This window comes from Echinops telfairi, unplaced genomic scaffold, assembly GCF_000313985.2.
Source record: "Echinops telfairi isolate 266 unplaced genomic scaffold, ASM31398v2 ScPeMD7_53;HRSCAF=182, whole genome shotgun sequence".
NCBI lineage: Eukaryota > Metazoa > Chordata > Mammalia > Afrosoricida > Tenrecidae > Echinops > Echinops telfairi.
Window position 1 is genome coordinate 2351477 of NW_022103951.1, and position 16396 is coordinate 2367872.

General features: G+C 39.3%; 1 protein-coding gene across 3 annotated transcripts in view; it reads right to left on the reverse strand.

Annotated features, from left to right (window-relative positions):
- POLA1 (DNA polymerase alpha 1, catalytic subunit) overlaps positions 1–16396 on the reverse strand; it is a 333656-nt gene that overhangs the window by 175796 nt on the left and 141464 nt on the right. For all 3 annotated transcript variants that reach the window (XM_045290755.1, XM_045290756.1, XM_045290757.1), the window contains exons 29-32: positions 14858–15063; positions 12886–13018; positions 8492–8623; positions 2905–3079 (exon numbers count right to left, since the gene is read on the reverse strand). In XM_045290755.1, the coding sequence (XP_045146690.1) occupies positions 2905–3079; positions 8492–8623; positions 12886–13018; positions 14858–15063 (646 nt within the window). The remainder of the gene's footprint in view (positions 1–2904; positions 3080–8491; positions 8624–12885; positions 13019–14857; positions 15064–16396) is intronic.

The following is a 16396-nucleotide window of genomic DNA, read 5'->3' on the forward strand; positions in this document are numbered from 1 at the left end:
GGGGGGGGCAGGCAAGGAATTTAAGTTAATGGCAGAGGAACACCTCAGAAAGGGAAGAAGAGAATGGCTGCACGACTTGCAAGGACAAAATCAGGTCATCAAATTGTACAAGTAGAACCTGTTGGATTGATGTATGTCCTGCTCTCTCTATATTCCCAGTGGCAGCAAAATAAATAAATTTACCTAAGGCAAAAACAAACAAACTGTTGTTGAGTGGCAGAAGATGAAAATAAGAAGATGATCAGATGGAGCAGTACCAGCAGCTCAAGTTTGAGGAAACAGGCCCTTCAATCAGTTCAGATAGGCCACACGGCACCAAGAAGAGAGCATACAGCCACAAATGGTCCAAAGAGCTTCTAGGGAATGGGACCAGAGGGGTGGTAAGTGGTAGAACACCTGTGAGGCAGACTCTCTGAGAAAATGGAGATCAGCAATGATACACAACCCTCTGAAGATGGGACCCTTTAGCTGTACTGGCTTTGAAAATAATTTGTGAAAATCAGATTCATAAGGCTATCTAGAACCAAAAGGTACCTACAATTATTATTAAAATGCTTCTTTAAGCAAGTCAACACCTATCTACGGTCTAAATTACTCAGGAGACTGGGCCTGCTCAGCACTGTGCCACTGGAAAAGCCAAAACCAGTGAAGGGAAGGGCAATGGTTTAACTGAAGACACAAATGGAAACGCTGGGAGACTTACTAAAAAAAAAATTGTTTTGCCCAGAGTTCTCAGGTGGAAACTGGGAGTGTAGGTAGTTGGGTTGAGAAGGGAGTGTGAACATAAAGCCTTCCAGGTTTTCACATTACAGACCACCCCAATTCCTAGTAGGCAACATCTCTGATTGCCTCTGTGGGTTGAGAGGAAGCATGGGCACTAAGCACAGTGATTAAGGTCACGAGCTCTGGAGTCAGGCGGTGCTGGTCACCTCTTCTAGCTATAAGACAAGTTGGACACTGCTCCATGCCACGGTTTCTTTCTCTGTAAAACAAAGCTAATACAACCAACCATGTGAAAACATGCAAAGTACTTATGACAGTATCTGACAGTAAAGAAAAAAGTAAAATGATGATAAAAATATTGGGCATTTAGTTTCTTCCTCCTAGCTAAGGATTTATAAACATCATCAAACACAATGCAACTTTTGAGAATATATTATACGATTATTTTGGTAGCAAGATTTTATCAGCTAATTATGTTTTGCTCAGACAAATGTCAAAGATGAGTTTCCAATTCCAGGGTGGATACTGACAGAGGGGAGATGAGGGCTGGGGGAGTGAGGTGGAGGGCTGGAAGGAACTCAGAAACACTCTAAGCAGTGGTAGGACCAGAAGTGCGTGACTCAAGGATTCCTCGGGGAAAATCCAATCAAAACGAACCGACCTACTGAGTGAGCACTGTTGTTGTGTTGGCATGAAGTTGGCTTTGACTCGTGGTGACCTTTAGGGTAACAAAAGGAAACACTGCCTGGTCCTGGGCCATCATCACCATCACTGGCATGTTTAGGCCCACTGTTGTGGCCACTGTGTCAATCCATCTTGTTGAGGCCACTGAATACTAATGATGTGCAAATCCTAAGGGCTGGAGGAGTGTGCGCTATTGTACAACTCAATGAACCATGGCTTAGACTAAAGTTTAGAGGTTTGTCAAACCCACAGGGCTTGTGAAGAGCAAGAACCAGCCTTTCTTCACAGGCCCCTAGGATGCCAAAACCTATGTCCACAACTGATATCTTCTAGTGAGAAGAGGAAGAAGAGAATTTTCCATGGAGCAGGGAGTCAACAACTCACTGTACAAGGTAGAACGGCCACTGTGTGCTTCTGAGACTGCACCTCTTTATGGGAGCAAAAAAAGCTCATCTCCCTCAGAGCGGCTGGTGGGTTTGAACCACTGACCTTGCGGTAAGCAGTCCAGCACTTAACCGACAGTACCACCAGAGCTCCTTCTGAAACAGAGACAGAATTAATATCACATTTGGGGGACATCAAGCAGACTAAAAGGGGTCAGACTAAAAAAAAAAAAAGAGGGGGAAGCCACTCTAGGGGAGACCAATGAGGCTGCCTATTCTTGTAAAGATTTACAGCCTCAAAAACCCTAAGGAACAGTTCTAATCTATCCCATAGGGTAAACTCGATGGCAGTGGTTATTTACTTATCAAAATTCAAAGTAGAAATACAGGTTGGCATTTCTGTAAGATGGATTAGCGAGAGCACAGAGCCTAAAAGTGAGGTAACTCTTTCCATGCTGGTCATCTGAAAACAAGGTGATAAAATAGACTGCTAGGCAAGAGATGTCAAACTGGTGGCAGAACAAGGAGGGTCATAAGGACACACAGAGGTGTCAGGGTTGGCTGGCACCTCTTGGGATGATGAAGTAGAAATGGCAGCCAACTCCTAGATGATGGCAGTGAGCCTAGTTTTAGAAGAATTTGAATTAAAACGAGAATAGGATACTTAAAAGGATTTGCGTATTACAAACTCAAAATTCCCGTGCTCTAGCCCCCCCTCCCAAATGGCACAGTCTATTTTTCTAACAAAATGTCTTTTGAGTCAGAAACAAGATGGCCACTCAACAAAATAGCACCAACCTCCTCACTTTCATGGAAATCCACTCATTAAAGCTACAACAGTGAAGTCAGTAACTCTTATGCCTTCTAAAATTAGGACTTCCCCTCCTCCCTTCCTTTTTCTGTCCCTTCACCTTCAGCTTGTGGATATGTATTGGCTGCCAACAATGGCCTGCATAGGTGGTTATCAAAGTAGGAAGTACAGAGGTCTACATGAGGAGACAGACATGAAGCACCAGGGGAGTACGAGGTCCAGTACTGTGCCTACTGAATTGGATGGAGGGAAGCATGTGATGCCATCACTGGGAGAGAGCCAATGTCAGCTTAGACAACTTACCTAACCATGATGCAATGAGCACAGCATCAATCCCGTCTATTGGCTCACAGATACGAGCTACTACTGGGTGGACCTGCTGGGCCAGGTAGTACTGGGTATCAATGGTTAAGTTGTCCTGTTTCTGCAGCTGCTCAGGTGCATAGGCCCTCTGACTGGCGGTGAGGTTTGACCCATCCTAAAAGAGGACAAGGTACAGGCAAAGTGTGAAAGACTCAATCTCTCTCTCTCTCTCTCACACACACACACACTCATTCACACTCCCTCCCTCCCTCCAGTGGTTCAAAGGGAGACAACAAACCTAACACCAAGAAGCTTTTCTAACATCGGAATGAATGTTTCATATGCGGCTAAGACAGTGGTTCTCAACCTTCCTGATGACGCGACCCTTCACTAGTTTCTCATGTGGTGGTGACACCCCAACCATAAAATTACTTTTGTTGCTACTTCAGCACTGGCATTTTGCTACTGTTATGAATCAGGTGACCCCTGTGTAAGGGTCGTTCAACCCCCAAAGGGGTCACGACCAGGTTGAGAACCGCTGATCTAAGAGAAGATGGTGAAGCCATGGCTCAAGAACATACATCAAATGGGCACCCAATTTTTTGCCTAAAGCAGAAACTAACTACCAAATAAAATAATTCACCTGCCATAAGAGAGACACACTGAGAAAGTATAGTGATAATTAGTCTAATGAGAATGGCTCTTTAGCAGCAATGATAAACAAATGTACGGTCTTTTTCATCAAGCCCTGGTGGCACCAGGTTAAAGAGCTCCTCTGCCAACCCAAGGAGGAGGGGCCGCCAGCTTCCATCAAGATATCAGTCTTGGAAATACTGTGGGAGAGTTGTCCTCTGTCCTATAAGGACACTATGCGATATGTGGCTTTTGTTTAAGGAGACCGCATCAGGTGAGCTCTCTAGCCACACTATCCCCTCAGAGTCCCTAGGGGTAGTATCTGCTATGAGAACTGTCTTGATCATCAACAAGCAAATGAGCAAGAGGAAAAGGAAAGAGGTTGGAACCCATGAAGTCATACATAGACAGGAAATAATAATACACGAACCAAGTTCACTGTCATCTAATCATCTGACTCACACGACCTTGGTGAGGGTTACTGAGACTCTAAATCTTACAGGAGCAGACAGCTGGTGAGTGTGAACTGCCAACCTTGAGGTAAGCAGCCCATCAGGGCATTCTTACAAGATGCACCCAGGAGGAAGGAGAAAAATAATGAGGCGTCATTGTGGTGTCTCAGTGCTTTTGGACAGAAGTACAGGTCATTTCATGATGGCAGTCTGGCTGTTGCTCAGGACAGGGAGGTGAGTCAGACAGGGCAACCCGGAGTGAAACAGCTCCAGGGAACCTTTTTAAAGGGCTTCCTCTTTTACTCTTTGAAAAGAAAAACTTTACAAGTCTACACACTTGGCCCATACACAGTCCTCTGTTTGTTGTCACCCTCATCTGTGGGTCAAAAAGTCATCGCTACTCTGCACCACCAGCCAGCAACACACCCTGCACTTCCTCTTGTTTTAAAACAACAGAACTTAATATTCAAAATTTGATATTCAAACTGGTAAATTCTAACTATTCACAGTCCTCAGCTGCTCTGCAGAATGAATTATACTGCGGATCCTCTTTTTCATTGCTGCTACAGTGCCCAGGCTGAAGCAGAGGCAACCTTCCACACCACTGCCTCCCCTTTAAAAACCAGTGAGGATTTCTAAGGCTAAGCTCCTGATGAACAGAAATTGTTTACTAACTCAGCTCTTCCTGTGAAAGATATAATGAAAACACTTTAAAAGCAAGACAACCTCAGGTGACAAGCCTGGATTATTATTTCTCAGAGGATCATTTACAAGATAGTGAAAAAGCTGACAGAATTCCTCAAGTTTAATTGTTACCCTTTTCAGAGGCTTGAATTGCAAAAGCAGAGTTGGGATGGTAAAACCCATGTGAAAAGATCCTTGGGCAGTGTCTTTAGACACAACGGTGTCCAGACAGTCTTTTAATATCACAAACGTGAAATCTGATCGATCGATGTCATTTTAGCTTTTAACAAAATTGATCTATCCTAAGATTATAGCAATGTTGAGCTTAATAATTTTTACTGGTGAATAAAAATCAAACCTTTAGAGCCTAAATATTTGAGAAGAGTGGGGGGGGGGGAGCGCACATGAGTTACCTTCCAATATATCATTAGAAGTTGTCACAGCAAAGCATATTTTTTAAAAGCAGCTTAAAATTTCTAAATGTGCTCTAAATTTTTAAAGTTTTAATTTTAAATTAATACCCACGATAAAGACTTGTTTTGGCAATGACCCAAACATGTACCCTTATTTGTATTTTAAGAATCCAAGTTCCGAACATGGCAAAATTGAAAAAAATTGATAAAATGGTGGGTTTTGTTATATTGTATTTGAAAAACAGGTGACATAGATGTAGCTTTCAAACCTGAACAAGACCCCATAGTATGTGCAAGGTTTAGTCTACTTCTTTAAGAAGAGATAAGAAGCAATGTTGGTCTACTTAAATGCCATTCATGAACTACACAAAATACAAACTTCATACAGACACCAGGTGCTGCCAATTCAAAGTACTGCAGTCATATCAGAAAATACTAGAAAATAATTTTAAATGGGTGACAAGTGGGTCCCCCCAAAAGAAGTATATTAAAGACACACACCTATGGAAAGATAAAGAGTAAAAGATCTAAAACATAACAGATAAATGGAAGATGATTAAAATCTGACCAAAAAAATTAACATAGGTTTGGCAACATGAGGTTGCCATGACTAAAAGGTGACTCTATGGAAACTACTTTTGGTTTGTTTGTTTGTTTGTTTTGAAAGAAGACTGTCTTTAAGTCCCTTTGCGTAAACAGTTAGGAGCTCCACACTAGCCAATCAATAGTTGGTGGCTCAAACCCAGCCAGCAGTGCCTGGGGGAGACAGGCCTGGCTTCTCTTCTGCTTTTGAAAAGGCTTAGCCTTGGAAACACTGTGGAGGAGTTCTACTCTACACTCTTAGGGCCACTATAAGTGGGAATTGACTCGAAGACAACGAACACCACCAACAACAAATAAATTAGATACCCCAAACATTACTGAACTGACCTGAATGCTTAATCTGAAGATGTTATTAGTAAAGTATTATATTCTAAATGTACATAGCAACCAAAATAGTAACTATTAAGGAGATAAGCACTTCTTGGAGGCTCCCTATGCTTAGGGCAGCTAATAGTTCTCTTAAAATGAAGACACTACATGTATATTTTCAAAAACATATTCTAAAGATTATAGTCTGAGTTAGGAAATCTATTGAAGTGGAACTGGAGTGCTTAAAAGCATAAGACGTATGCAGCTCCAGCTAGTAAACATGTCCAAAATGTACATGCCCCATTGCTAGGGAGCAAAGGCAAATTAAAGCCCTTAAATCTTTCATTGCAATATATCAAGAATTAATAACAAGAAATATAAATTGTAGTTTTTAAAAAGCAAGTATACTAAGAGCCTAGAGCATAGGTTCCCAAACTTATTTTCTGCCTGCCATCCCCTTTTCAGGAAATAAATAAATTACTCAGCACCCTTCTGTCAATGAGAAACTTGTACTATATAGCCCATAATCCAAGATAAAGTGGAGGAATCTGTTTTCCCAGCCCCCCAGGATCATTTCAGTGCCCACCAAGAGGTGGTAATGCCCATTTTGGGAAACATTGTCCTCACTACCATTGAGTTCCATAGAGATTCATAGCCATTCTATAGGATAGGGTAGCACTGCCCCTTTGTTTCTGAGACTATTACTGTTCATCGAAGTAGAAAGTTCTGTCTTTCTCTTGAGAAGTGACTGGTGGTTTTGAATTGCTGACCTTAGAGTTAGCAGCTCAATGTGTAACCACTATGCAACTAGGGCTCCGTGGATGATGGTAAACAAACACATTGGCGTTAGAATTTTGAACCTTCTTACCTTAATGAGATATGAAAATAAATCATAAGGCCTATATTTGGTCATTAAGAAACATGAGCATAACTTTTAGATAGTTCAATTTTATTAGTTATTTTATAAATCACCAGTCATCTCCATTCCAGGTTTAGCCAAAACATAATTATTGTTGGATTTCACTATTAGATGCTATTTCAACGAACCTACAAGATTTTTCAAATTTGGATGCTCTCGCTGGCTCCTGTCATTAATATTCTAAGAGCTTTTCCATGTATGTAAAGATGTAAGTGAAAGGGAGAGAGAGAAAAAAGCCTAACCTATTTACCAAAATCTTTATTTGCATAATATGAAAACTGTTTTTCTGAAATGAGACTTGTCAGAGGCAATATGCAAAGCACATTAAGGGCTTGAGCAAGTCAGACATTTATGGAAATATTTTCCTGCAGGAATTGGCTTTCTGTAACAGTTCTTAATCAAGGGTAACCCTAGGAGGGAGACGGAGTCAAGTGCTGATTCCTGTCCGTGTACTTAAATCATTTGTTGCGTACATCATCTACAGTATGGAGCACATATTAGCACACCATTTTCAATTTTTACAAAGGGCCCACTGTAGTTCAACAAAGATCAATCATCTTGCAATAAATTTTAAAGGTTATCTAAGATGTTTTTTAAAAACTGTAATAATACAATGCAGTCAAAATGAAGAAAAAATTTCTAATAATACTTCAAAAAGAATCCATCTTAATTCAAAGGAATAATGCTTTCTGGTAAATAGACCATATCTTGTTAATTATAAATAATCTGGATAGAAGCTATGATTACATCCACCACTCCCCCAAACACACACACAGGGAAAAGGGGTGACAATTCTTTCAATGAAAAATGGCTCTTAGGTCCCACCCTTTCTTTTGCCCTAAATGGTAGAGACATACTCCTACCCACGGACCCTGGTTAGTGCTTTTAAAAGTGTACTCCACAAGACCTTGCGGTCCCTCTCAGACAACAAGGGAGACTGCAGGGAGGGGGGATCTTAAGAAAAGGGAAAAAAGAGAACGAAAGGAGGCAAAGAGGGAAAATCAGAATGAAATGAAGAAAGAAAATGTATAGATTATTTTCGTTTTCTTCATAAAGTATGTTTTTAAGATCTCTCAACTTCCTCCATCTCATCATGCATTTCATATTTTTTTCCAATTAATTATTTTGACAGAGGCTAGGGGAAAAATGTATTTTGCTCTCTTTTTACTCTACTAACATTCATGAAAGAAAGACATGCCCAAACTTCCATATATTGTCATTAGAGTTACTTTGGGATTGAAATAGGTACTGCTATAAACTTACCTCATCAAATCCATTTCTGCGAACTAAAGACTGGTCTGAAATTAAACTTACATATATTGTCATTAGAGTTATTTTAGGATTGAAATAGCTACTGCTATAAACTTGCCTCATCAAATCCATTTCTGCAAACTAAAGACTGGTCTGAAATTAAAAAAACAACAACATGCCATACACCTGACTAATGTTTTTGCTGTTGTTGGTTTAATGCAGTAAGATGAATGAACCATCTCTGGACCACAGCAGGTATTTAGAAGACTAAATAAGATGCTGTGGCCCTTACTCTGACTTCTTATGGACCATGACAGTCTTACCTGGCAGATGATGTACGACACAGTATCTCCAGCTTTCATCTTTCTGCCTCCTTGAGAATTGATCCAGAGGGCAATGTGGACATGAGGTAGGTTTTTTTTATCAGGGTAATCCTGAGGATCCTTTGTCAATGCCTAAAAGAGAAAAAGCAAGAACAAAAAGCCCCAAACTTTAACATAAAACCCTCCTCACAGATAGCCAGTAAGTAAATCTTCTCTAAAATCCCATTAAGCCACATCTACATCTATGAAAAGCACTGCCACGGAGTCCTGCCTGACACGGCCTTTCCCAGGGACCCCCTCCCCCCTTGGTTTGGTCACTAATAGAAGCAAAGGTAATCCTGATCCAAAAGAGATTTTTAGGTTTAAGAGCCAGACCACAGAATTCCATGGGATGTGGCGGGGAAAATAGGGCAATAAATTTACCATGGTTTATGCTGCCTGACAGTTTCTACAAATACATGTAATTTGCTCACTGAAGTAATGAGATTCATTCGGATTTAAAAAGAATGGCTACTTGGCCTTAGTGATCACTTTTTCAGGCTTCTCCAGTCTAAATAGACCAACTGTGCAGGCACCGGAAATCATTGAATCAAATGACACCATCAATTTTAGCTCCCGAAAGGCAGAAAGAGTTTGTTGTGGAAAGTAAGCCCCCTTAGAGGCGGGATGGTGACCAGCCTGCTCATGGCTGGGGCCATAGTATACTCAGAACAGTATTTGCTGAATACATAATTTCACTTATTCCACAATCATTTCCTAAATTTAAGCTGTGTAAAGTACTGCAGGATGAGTAAGACACACTCACTCTGTCACTGACATCAAGTGGATTCTGAGTCATAGCGACCCTATAGGACAGGATAAACTGACCTGTGGGTTTCCCAGACTATAACTCTTTACAAGAGTAGAATGGTTTGTCTTTCTCCCAAGTCACTGTAATTAAGTCACCTGCTATTAGTACAAAGAGAAGAGTTTAGAAGCGTTTAGAGAAGATCCTATCCACCTGTGAGTAGAAATCATGAGAAAAAATCTTGAACTGTTAATTAAAACATAAGCATGATCTTAAGAGAAGGTAGGAGTACATAATCATTCCAAGCAGGGAACAAAGCAAAATTAAAGGGAAGAAGTGAGAAAAAATACAGTTCATTCCCTGCGAGACATTTCTGTTGACAAGATACATGGACCTATGCTAGAGCCCTGGAGCTGAAGAAGCCACGTGGAGACCCCTGCCAGTGCTGAGATGTTTCCACTACCACTGGATCCACAAGAGTTTCCACACACTGGCCTGTGATCTTCCTGCATTCAGTGTCATTGGATGCGGTTCTTGAGTATGAAGAGGAATTTATAGATTGGTATCAGACATATGGGGTAATATCAGACTTATGGACTTGATCTGTACTGGCCTGGGATGCTTTCTTAATGTACAATTCGTCTTTGATATAAATTTCTCTCTTACACACGAGTGTCTCTGGATTTTTTCTCTAGTCAACCCGGACTAACACAGTGCTAGATTACAGCTCACATATTCTGGGTGATACAATAGTTAGTATGCACAAGGTACTTGTGCTGCACACCAAAGATCGGGGATTGCTTCAGAGAAAGAATGCCTGTGGTTGTTTGAGTTGCTAGCTAAACTAGCTGTATTTTTCACAGAACTCGATTTTTAACTGGAAGAATATAAGAAAACTATAATTATTCTGACATGAATACCAGGCACAATCTGAGAAATTTTCAAAAGGAAAAAAAGTGAGATTAACTTCAAGAAAAACTAGTGACAGTACATATTGCCAATGATAAAATTCTACTTTCAAAGGAAAATTGGAATTTTGAAAAACGTATTCCCATCTCTGTGAGCTCGGTAGCTTCCTAATACTAAAAGACTTTCCTGATGACTAAAGTAGCAATGTTAACAAATTTAACTTCAAAAAAGATCAAACAATGAAACAGATCAACATTCAAGTGGCCCATACATAATGTCAGGCAGGGGTAAAACATCCATTCAACATTCAACACAGACCATTGAAATGTTCTATAATAAAGTAAGGAAAGTTCACTGATATGGTTTCAGATTCCACATTTTCAAAGAACCTTTTTACTTGTAGAGTTTAGGTTAAAAATAAGAAAATACAAGCATTTTTAAAAAATTTACTCAAATGCTTCTACTTTTTTCAACTACATATCTACTGACACTAGATTTTCTACCTGCACTTCAACCAAAACCACATTATCACAATAGAAGCAGAGAAGAAAATCTTCTACTTAGCCACATATCAGAGATTTTCAAAATGGCTAAACAATGCCACTGCTTTAGGTAATGTTTTTGTTTTGGAATATATAGCTCTTGTCATGGAAACAAATGCAATTTTTGTTCTCATATAATGGATGTATTGCTATTCTAAAATAAATAAGACCATTTTAAGTGTCTCCATTTTCATTTCTAATAAAGAAAATATCAATATAAACTGCATAAACAAAAGCTTCCCAAGTTCTCAATAAATTAAAGGTATTCTGAGAGCACGAAATGTGGGAGTTTCTATACTAGAAGAATAAATACAAACCCCAAACCTCTGTCACCAAGTCAATTTCAACTCATAATAGCCCTATACAGTTCAGAGAAGCTGGTGGGATTGAACCACCAACCCCTAAATCAATTAGTGTCAGCCTCAAGCATGGCTGCACATATTCAAGATATCTATACTTTCTAAATATTACAGTCAGTACAGGAGAGTGTCTAGGAGACATTTTTAAGCATTCAAATCTCCTTTAACCTGGATTAGGTCCAGTATGATTGACTTGGATGAGCAAAGCCATGTAGAAATATCCACCACCATATCTTAAAATAGTTATCCTCTTTAATGGGCTAGTACTCAGTGTTAAAAAACTCCGAATTTCATTTCCAGTTATACCAGAGCTATTTGGAAATTATACAAGCTAGTTTTAGAAGACCTGTTGTTGTTTTTTTTAAATGCTTCCTGGTGGTTTAGGTTCAAATAAACTTGAGTTACAAAAGTCAGCTGAGGTTCCTGTTAAAGGTGATGGGGAAATATGGAAACTGATGGTGGTGACAGGTGAACAACAAGACGGCTATAATTAATTTCACTGAATTGTTTATGTAAAAATGTTGAAATGGAAAATGTTATACTATATACATACATGCTTACCACAACCCCAATGCCCAAAAAAGGAAAAAATTTCAAAAATATCTATTGTGGCACCTTTTGTGACACTGTATAAAACAGATTTAAGCTAAGATTGGAGTCGTTCAGAAAATTACACGTTTTCCAGATGCTTTTGGTAGCAAGGGCTAAAAGCTCCACCAAAGTAAATCCCACCACTTCACACTTGCCACTATCCTAAGCTCACTGGTAATTTTAAAGCCCTACCAGCATCACAAATGTCTCTATGGCAATGGGTTGTTTTGTTTTTCAACAGCATCATACACACAAAAATATCCTGTCACAAAACTATCATCCACAACCAGTGGACTACTTACATCCACTGTGAGGATATATAAACAGCCTATTCTACTCTCCTCTGCAAGTGATAAAATACAAAATCTGAATCATTCGCAAGCTTTAAATAGTATAAGTAATGAAAGGAATGTTGAAGATTCTCAGAAGGCTATATTATGCCTTCTGAGCCACATTTCTAAGAAGGTAGACAGTATTAAGGGCACAATCTACAAAACAGATGCAAACTTTGGTCAAAAGAAGAAAGACAAAACAGACTCTAAGAGGAAGCCATTTTCAAATGATTCCCTGTCAATGGTGGGGTGGGGGGTGGTAGCTTAAAAACATTTGTGGCAGGAAAAATCTGTAAACTGCATTCCATTTTATAATGGACATTTTAAAGCCTCCTCGTATGTGCACATTGCATCACTTAATGAACAGCTAGCACTAAGGGATGAAGGTCCATCTGGAAACATTCACTATGGTTCTCTCAGTTCTTTACATGTACAAGTGAATGTATGCTTTTGTGACATTAGAGAAGCCTTCTGATTCCACTCTCTGTACGGGATCCTTTTCTGTGAAGGCCAACACATCAGATCGCGTGCATGCATGCACTCACTCACTCACTCACTCACTCACTAAGTCTATAGCCTTGCCCGTAAACACTGAATGCTCAGGAAGACATGAAGACGGTTGTATTCTCAAGACATCACATATAGCAAGCCATAGAAGCCCTTCAAAGAGGAAGGAAGTGAGCAAGAAGGCCACAGGCGGAACCTGTGGCTGGGGCAGGAATTGCTGCTGCTCAATCAGTGGTAGAGGTGGCCAAGCAGCTTTCCCTACCAGGTCATTCTGACTGTTAGGATGAGGTGCTTCCTTCTTCCACCATCTGAAGGAGGAGAAAAACAAAGGACAGCAGTGGGGCTCAGCAATAAATGGTGCATTTACCTTGTTGATTTCAAACTGTCTCACTGGGACCTTGCCATTTAGCACATTTTCTCCAATTTCTATTAACTTCTTCTGAATGTTTTCTACTATGGTGTCCCGGTTTTGATCTGAAAGAATCTGACCAATGACAAAGCTGGGGGAAAACAAAACAAAACAGGAATGAAATTTCTAATATCACAAGTAATAAAGAAAAGGATAAATACCATTAAATTCATTATGTGTAAAGGAGCAATACTCAAAGCTAAAAGGTTAATATCCAAAAGGGAAAAAATGAAGTTTTCTACTCCTGTAAAGATTGCCAGTCTTGGAAACCCAGAGGGGAAGTTCTATGAGCCAGAATCGACTTGACGGCTTTGAGTCCAAAAGGCAGTTACTACTTTAAAAAGGAAAAGCAAAACCAAATAGCTCTACCAAAGTTTTATCAACCTGGGGGTGTCAGGTTTGCTCTTAAACATACAGACCACTTCTTACTGTAGTGGTTAATGCTTCATACAAATTCAGATGGAATGGTATATTTTCTATTGTATTTCCAGAGACTTGTCAAGTTTACAACCAGTGGTTTTGAATATAATGTAAGTTAAATTTTTAGAAGACAGATATTTCATTTTCCTCAAAAAACACCAAAATATTATCTAAAACTCTGCCCATCTTAACCATGAGCTAAGCTAGGAAAAATAGAAAGTTATTTGCATAAATTAAATAAAACAGTGGATTCAAGCTTTTCTTTCTTCAGTGTCATTATGTTGCTCAGTGTTGTCCAACCTTACGCTCTCCCTCAAAAACTTCATGCTATTCTACCAGACCAAAAGGAAAAAATAGAAGTAAGGAAGCCAATATTTTATCCATTTCTGAGAAAATGCAGAGCGAGGGTTTGACAGCTGCATTATAATTTGTCAGAAAAAGAACCCTGACAAAAACATTTGTATAGCTTTAATTACTAATACATTTCTAACTCAGAGAAATTTACTTCTATTATGATGCATCTTTTCTTAGAAAACACAAAGCTGAAGAGAACACTCTAATCGACAGGCTATACAATGTAGTTTCATCTTTGGGTACATTTGGGGGCAATGAAGCATTTCAAACTCCATTTCACAAAAGGCTAACAGTGACCTATACTCAGATGATCATCTTCGCCTAATCAAGGGCAGTTTTGCAGAAGCAACAATTGCTCAATCTCCCAACTTTGAAAGCAAGAGGAAGATGGAAAAACAAGTAGAAAATGCTGATGCTTGACAATATTACTTTAAAATTTAGCCTTAAAAAAATCTACTTTCAAAACTGTTCAAAACAGGAGTAACTGAAAGATAGTACATAAAGTACCGAAGGATTTTTTCATATGGGTGCTTTATGAATGACTATGACCCTTAAAAAAAAAAGTCTTATCATAGTCTTCGGTCTCAGCTGCAAAGCCAGAGATCAGTTATGACATTTATTATTTCTGAGGTACACACAGTATTTGAGGACTAGCTCCTAATCTGAGATTAGTAGTAAGCTTTTACATACAGATGATGAGGGTAGGAACAAGGTCAGTCACACTCTGTGGCCTACTTTAAATCTCAGAACATTGTAAGCCACAAAATGAAGATCCCTTAACAATTCTGTTCCAAAAGAGGCTCTAGGAACATTTGGGAACATAATACAAGGTACTTTCTAATTGAATACAAAAGAAAAACAAACCAAGATCAACCAACCAAACCAACTCTGCAAAAATGTGAAGGTTTAATCTCAACCGAGAAAAGTCCTAAGATTTATCTTACATCAAGTATTTCTTACTGAACCAGTATGCTTTCTCTAAGTGGTACTCTACCTGTAAGAGGTAAGAATTGTCAATGTGTAACAATAACAATAATGAGAAAGCAGCTGTGTTCTTGTGCTGGCAGAATTATAGGTGTTCTCCACAATGTCATTAAAGGATTCATTAAAAACACAAACCCGACAACAAAATGGAAAAAAAGGAAGCTGAACTCACTTTCCAGTGCATCTGGCAAGATCACACCAATCTCTTCTAACTATATCTAATCCTTTCAGCTCCCGTCTGGTGTGATAATTCCCATCCGACGTTGGCTCCACCACCAGGGCAGCATATTTCTTTTTCTTCAGCAGCAGCAGAGACTTGAAAATACCATCGATATCTATCTCGAGCAGTTTGTACAACTTATTCACTTCATTTTTGACCTGTGAAAAGTTCAACCATTAGTATGGCCTTCTCAAGCACCTAACAAGGAGTTTGAAATCACCCAACAGGTCCGCTATGTCAAATGTGACGTCACACAAGCTTCGAACGTATTTACTCAGTGTATATGGAAAATAGTATTATTGTGGGCAAGGGAAATGCACAAGCACGGGGACAAAAAGGATTTTGTGCACAGAAAGAGAAGGTAATATAAATGTATCACTACAATGAGTTAAAGAGAGCTTTGGCAGGGTCAGCCCTGGGACAACTATGAAATGCGTTGTTTTCTTTGAATGTAAAGGTTACAGACATATATGATTCTTGGGCTCAAATATACGAATGATAGTAAGCACAAGAGGCAATGTTTCATTCTGTTGTATATGGGGTCTACATGAGTTAGAGCAGTAAGAACAACAAAACCTTCAAAGCTAAGCGCCAATGAGCCAGTTCTGACTCATTGTAGCCCTATGTACAACAGAACCAAACACTGCTAGTCCCGCGCCATCCTCACATTGTTATTATGTTTGAGCCGTTGTTTGTTGGCATGTATCAATCCATCTTCTTGAAGGTCTATCCTTTTTGGGAGACCTTTTATTTTCAGTTAAGAGATTTGAGAGTCCAGTAAGTAAATATGTGGCCAGAAGTAAAAAAGCAAACCACTGACTATTAAAATAATGCCTAAGATCTCCCTGTACCACCCTCGCCCCAAAGCATATTGAATATAACCAATTATCTTCTGCTCAGAAAACACAGGGGAAAATACACAGCTTTCCAAAGTCCAATAGGATTGCCATGTGCCAGTCTGCCTCCCAAGTGAAGATTGCAGTTGAAAATCCATGCATTCCAGGAAGAAGAGGTAAGAGATTATTAGTTTATACAATGGTGTCTTAGTGTTGGTTATAGGGACAATATCATATGTATATATTTATTTCAGTTTGGCTACTGCTGGAACTATGCACAACAAAACACATCGATTCAAACATTTTTACACATACAATTCAGTGACACTGATTATATTCTTTTAAGTTTTCTAGCCATTTTTATCCCCTTTTGGGGAGGTGTTCCTCACCCCTTAACAGAAACTCAATACCCTACTAAGGTTTTCATCTAACCTTTTGAGCCCATATAAACATTTCCTAAAAGAGCATAATGCTCAAAACAGACATTCTTTACGAGCTATGTTAAACTATTTTTAAGTTTTCCGAAGACTTCAGGGACTTCTTTTAGTTAAAGTATACAAGTATGTATGTATACTTGACTCTATAAATTTATCTATGTGTATTGCAACTCCTTGTAAATAAAAAACCTTCACAACTAGACCAATAGATAACATCA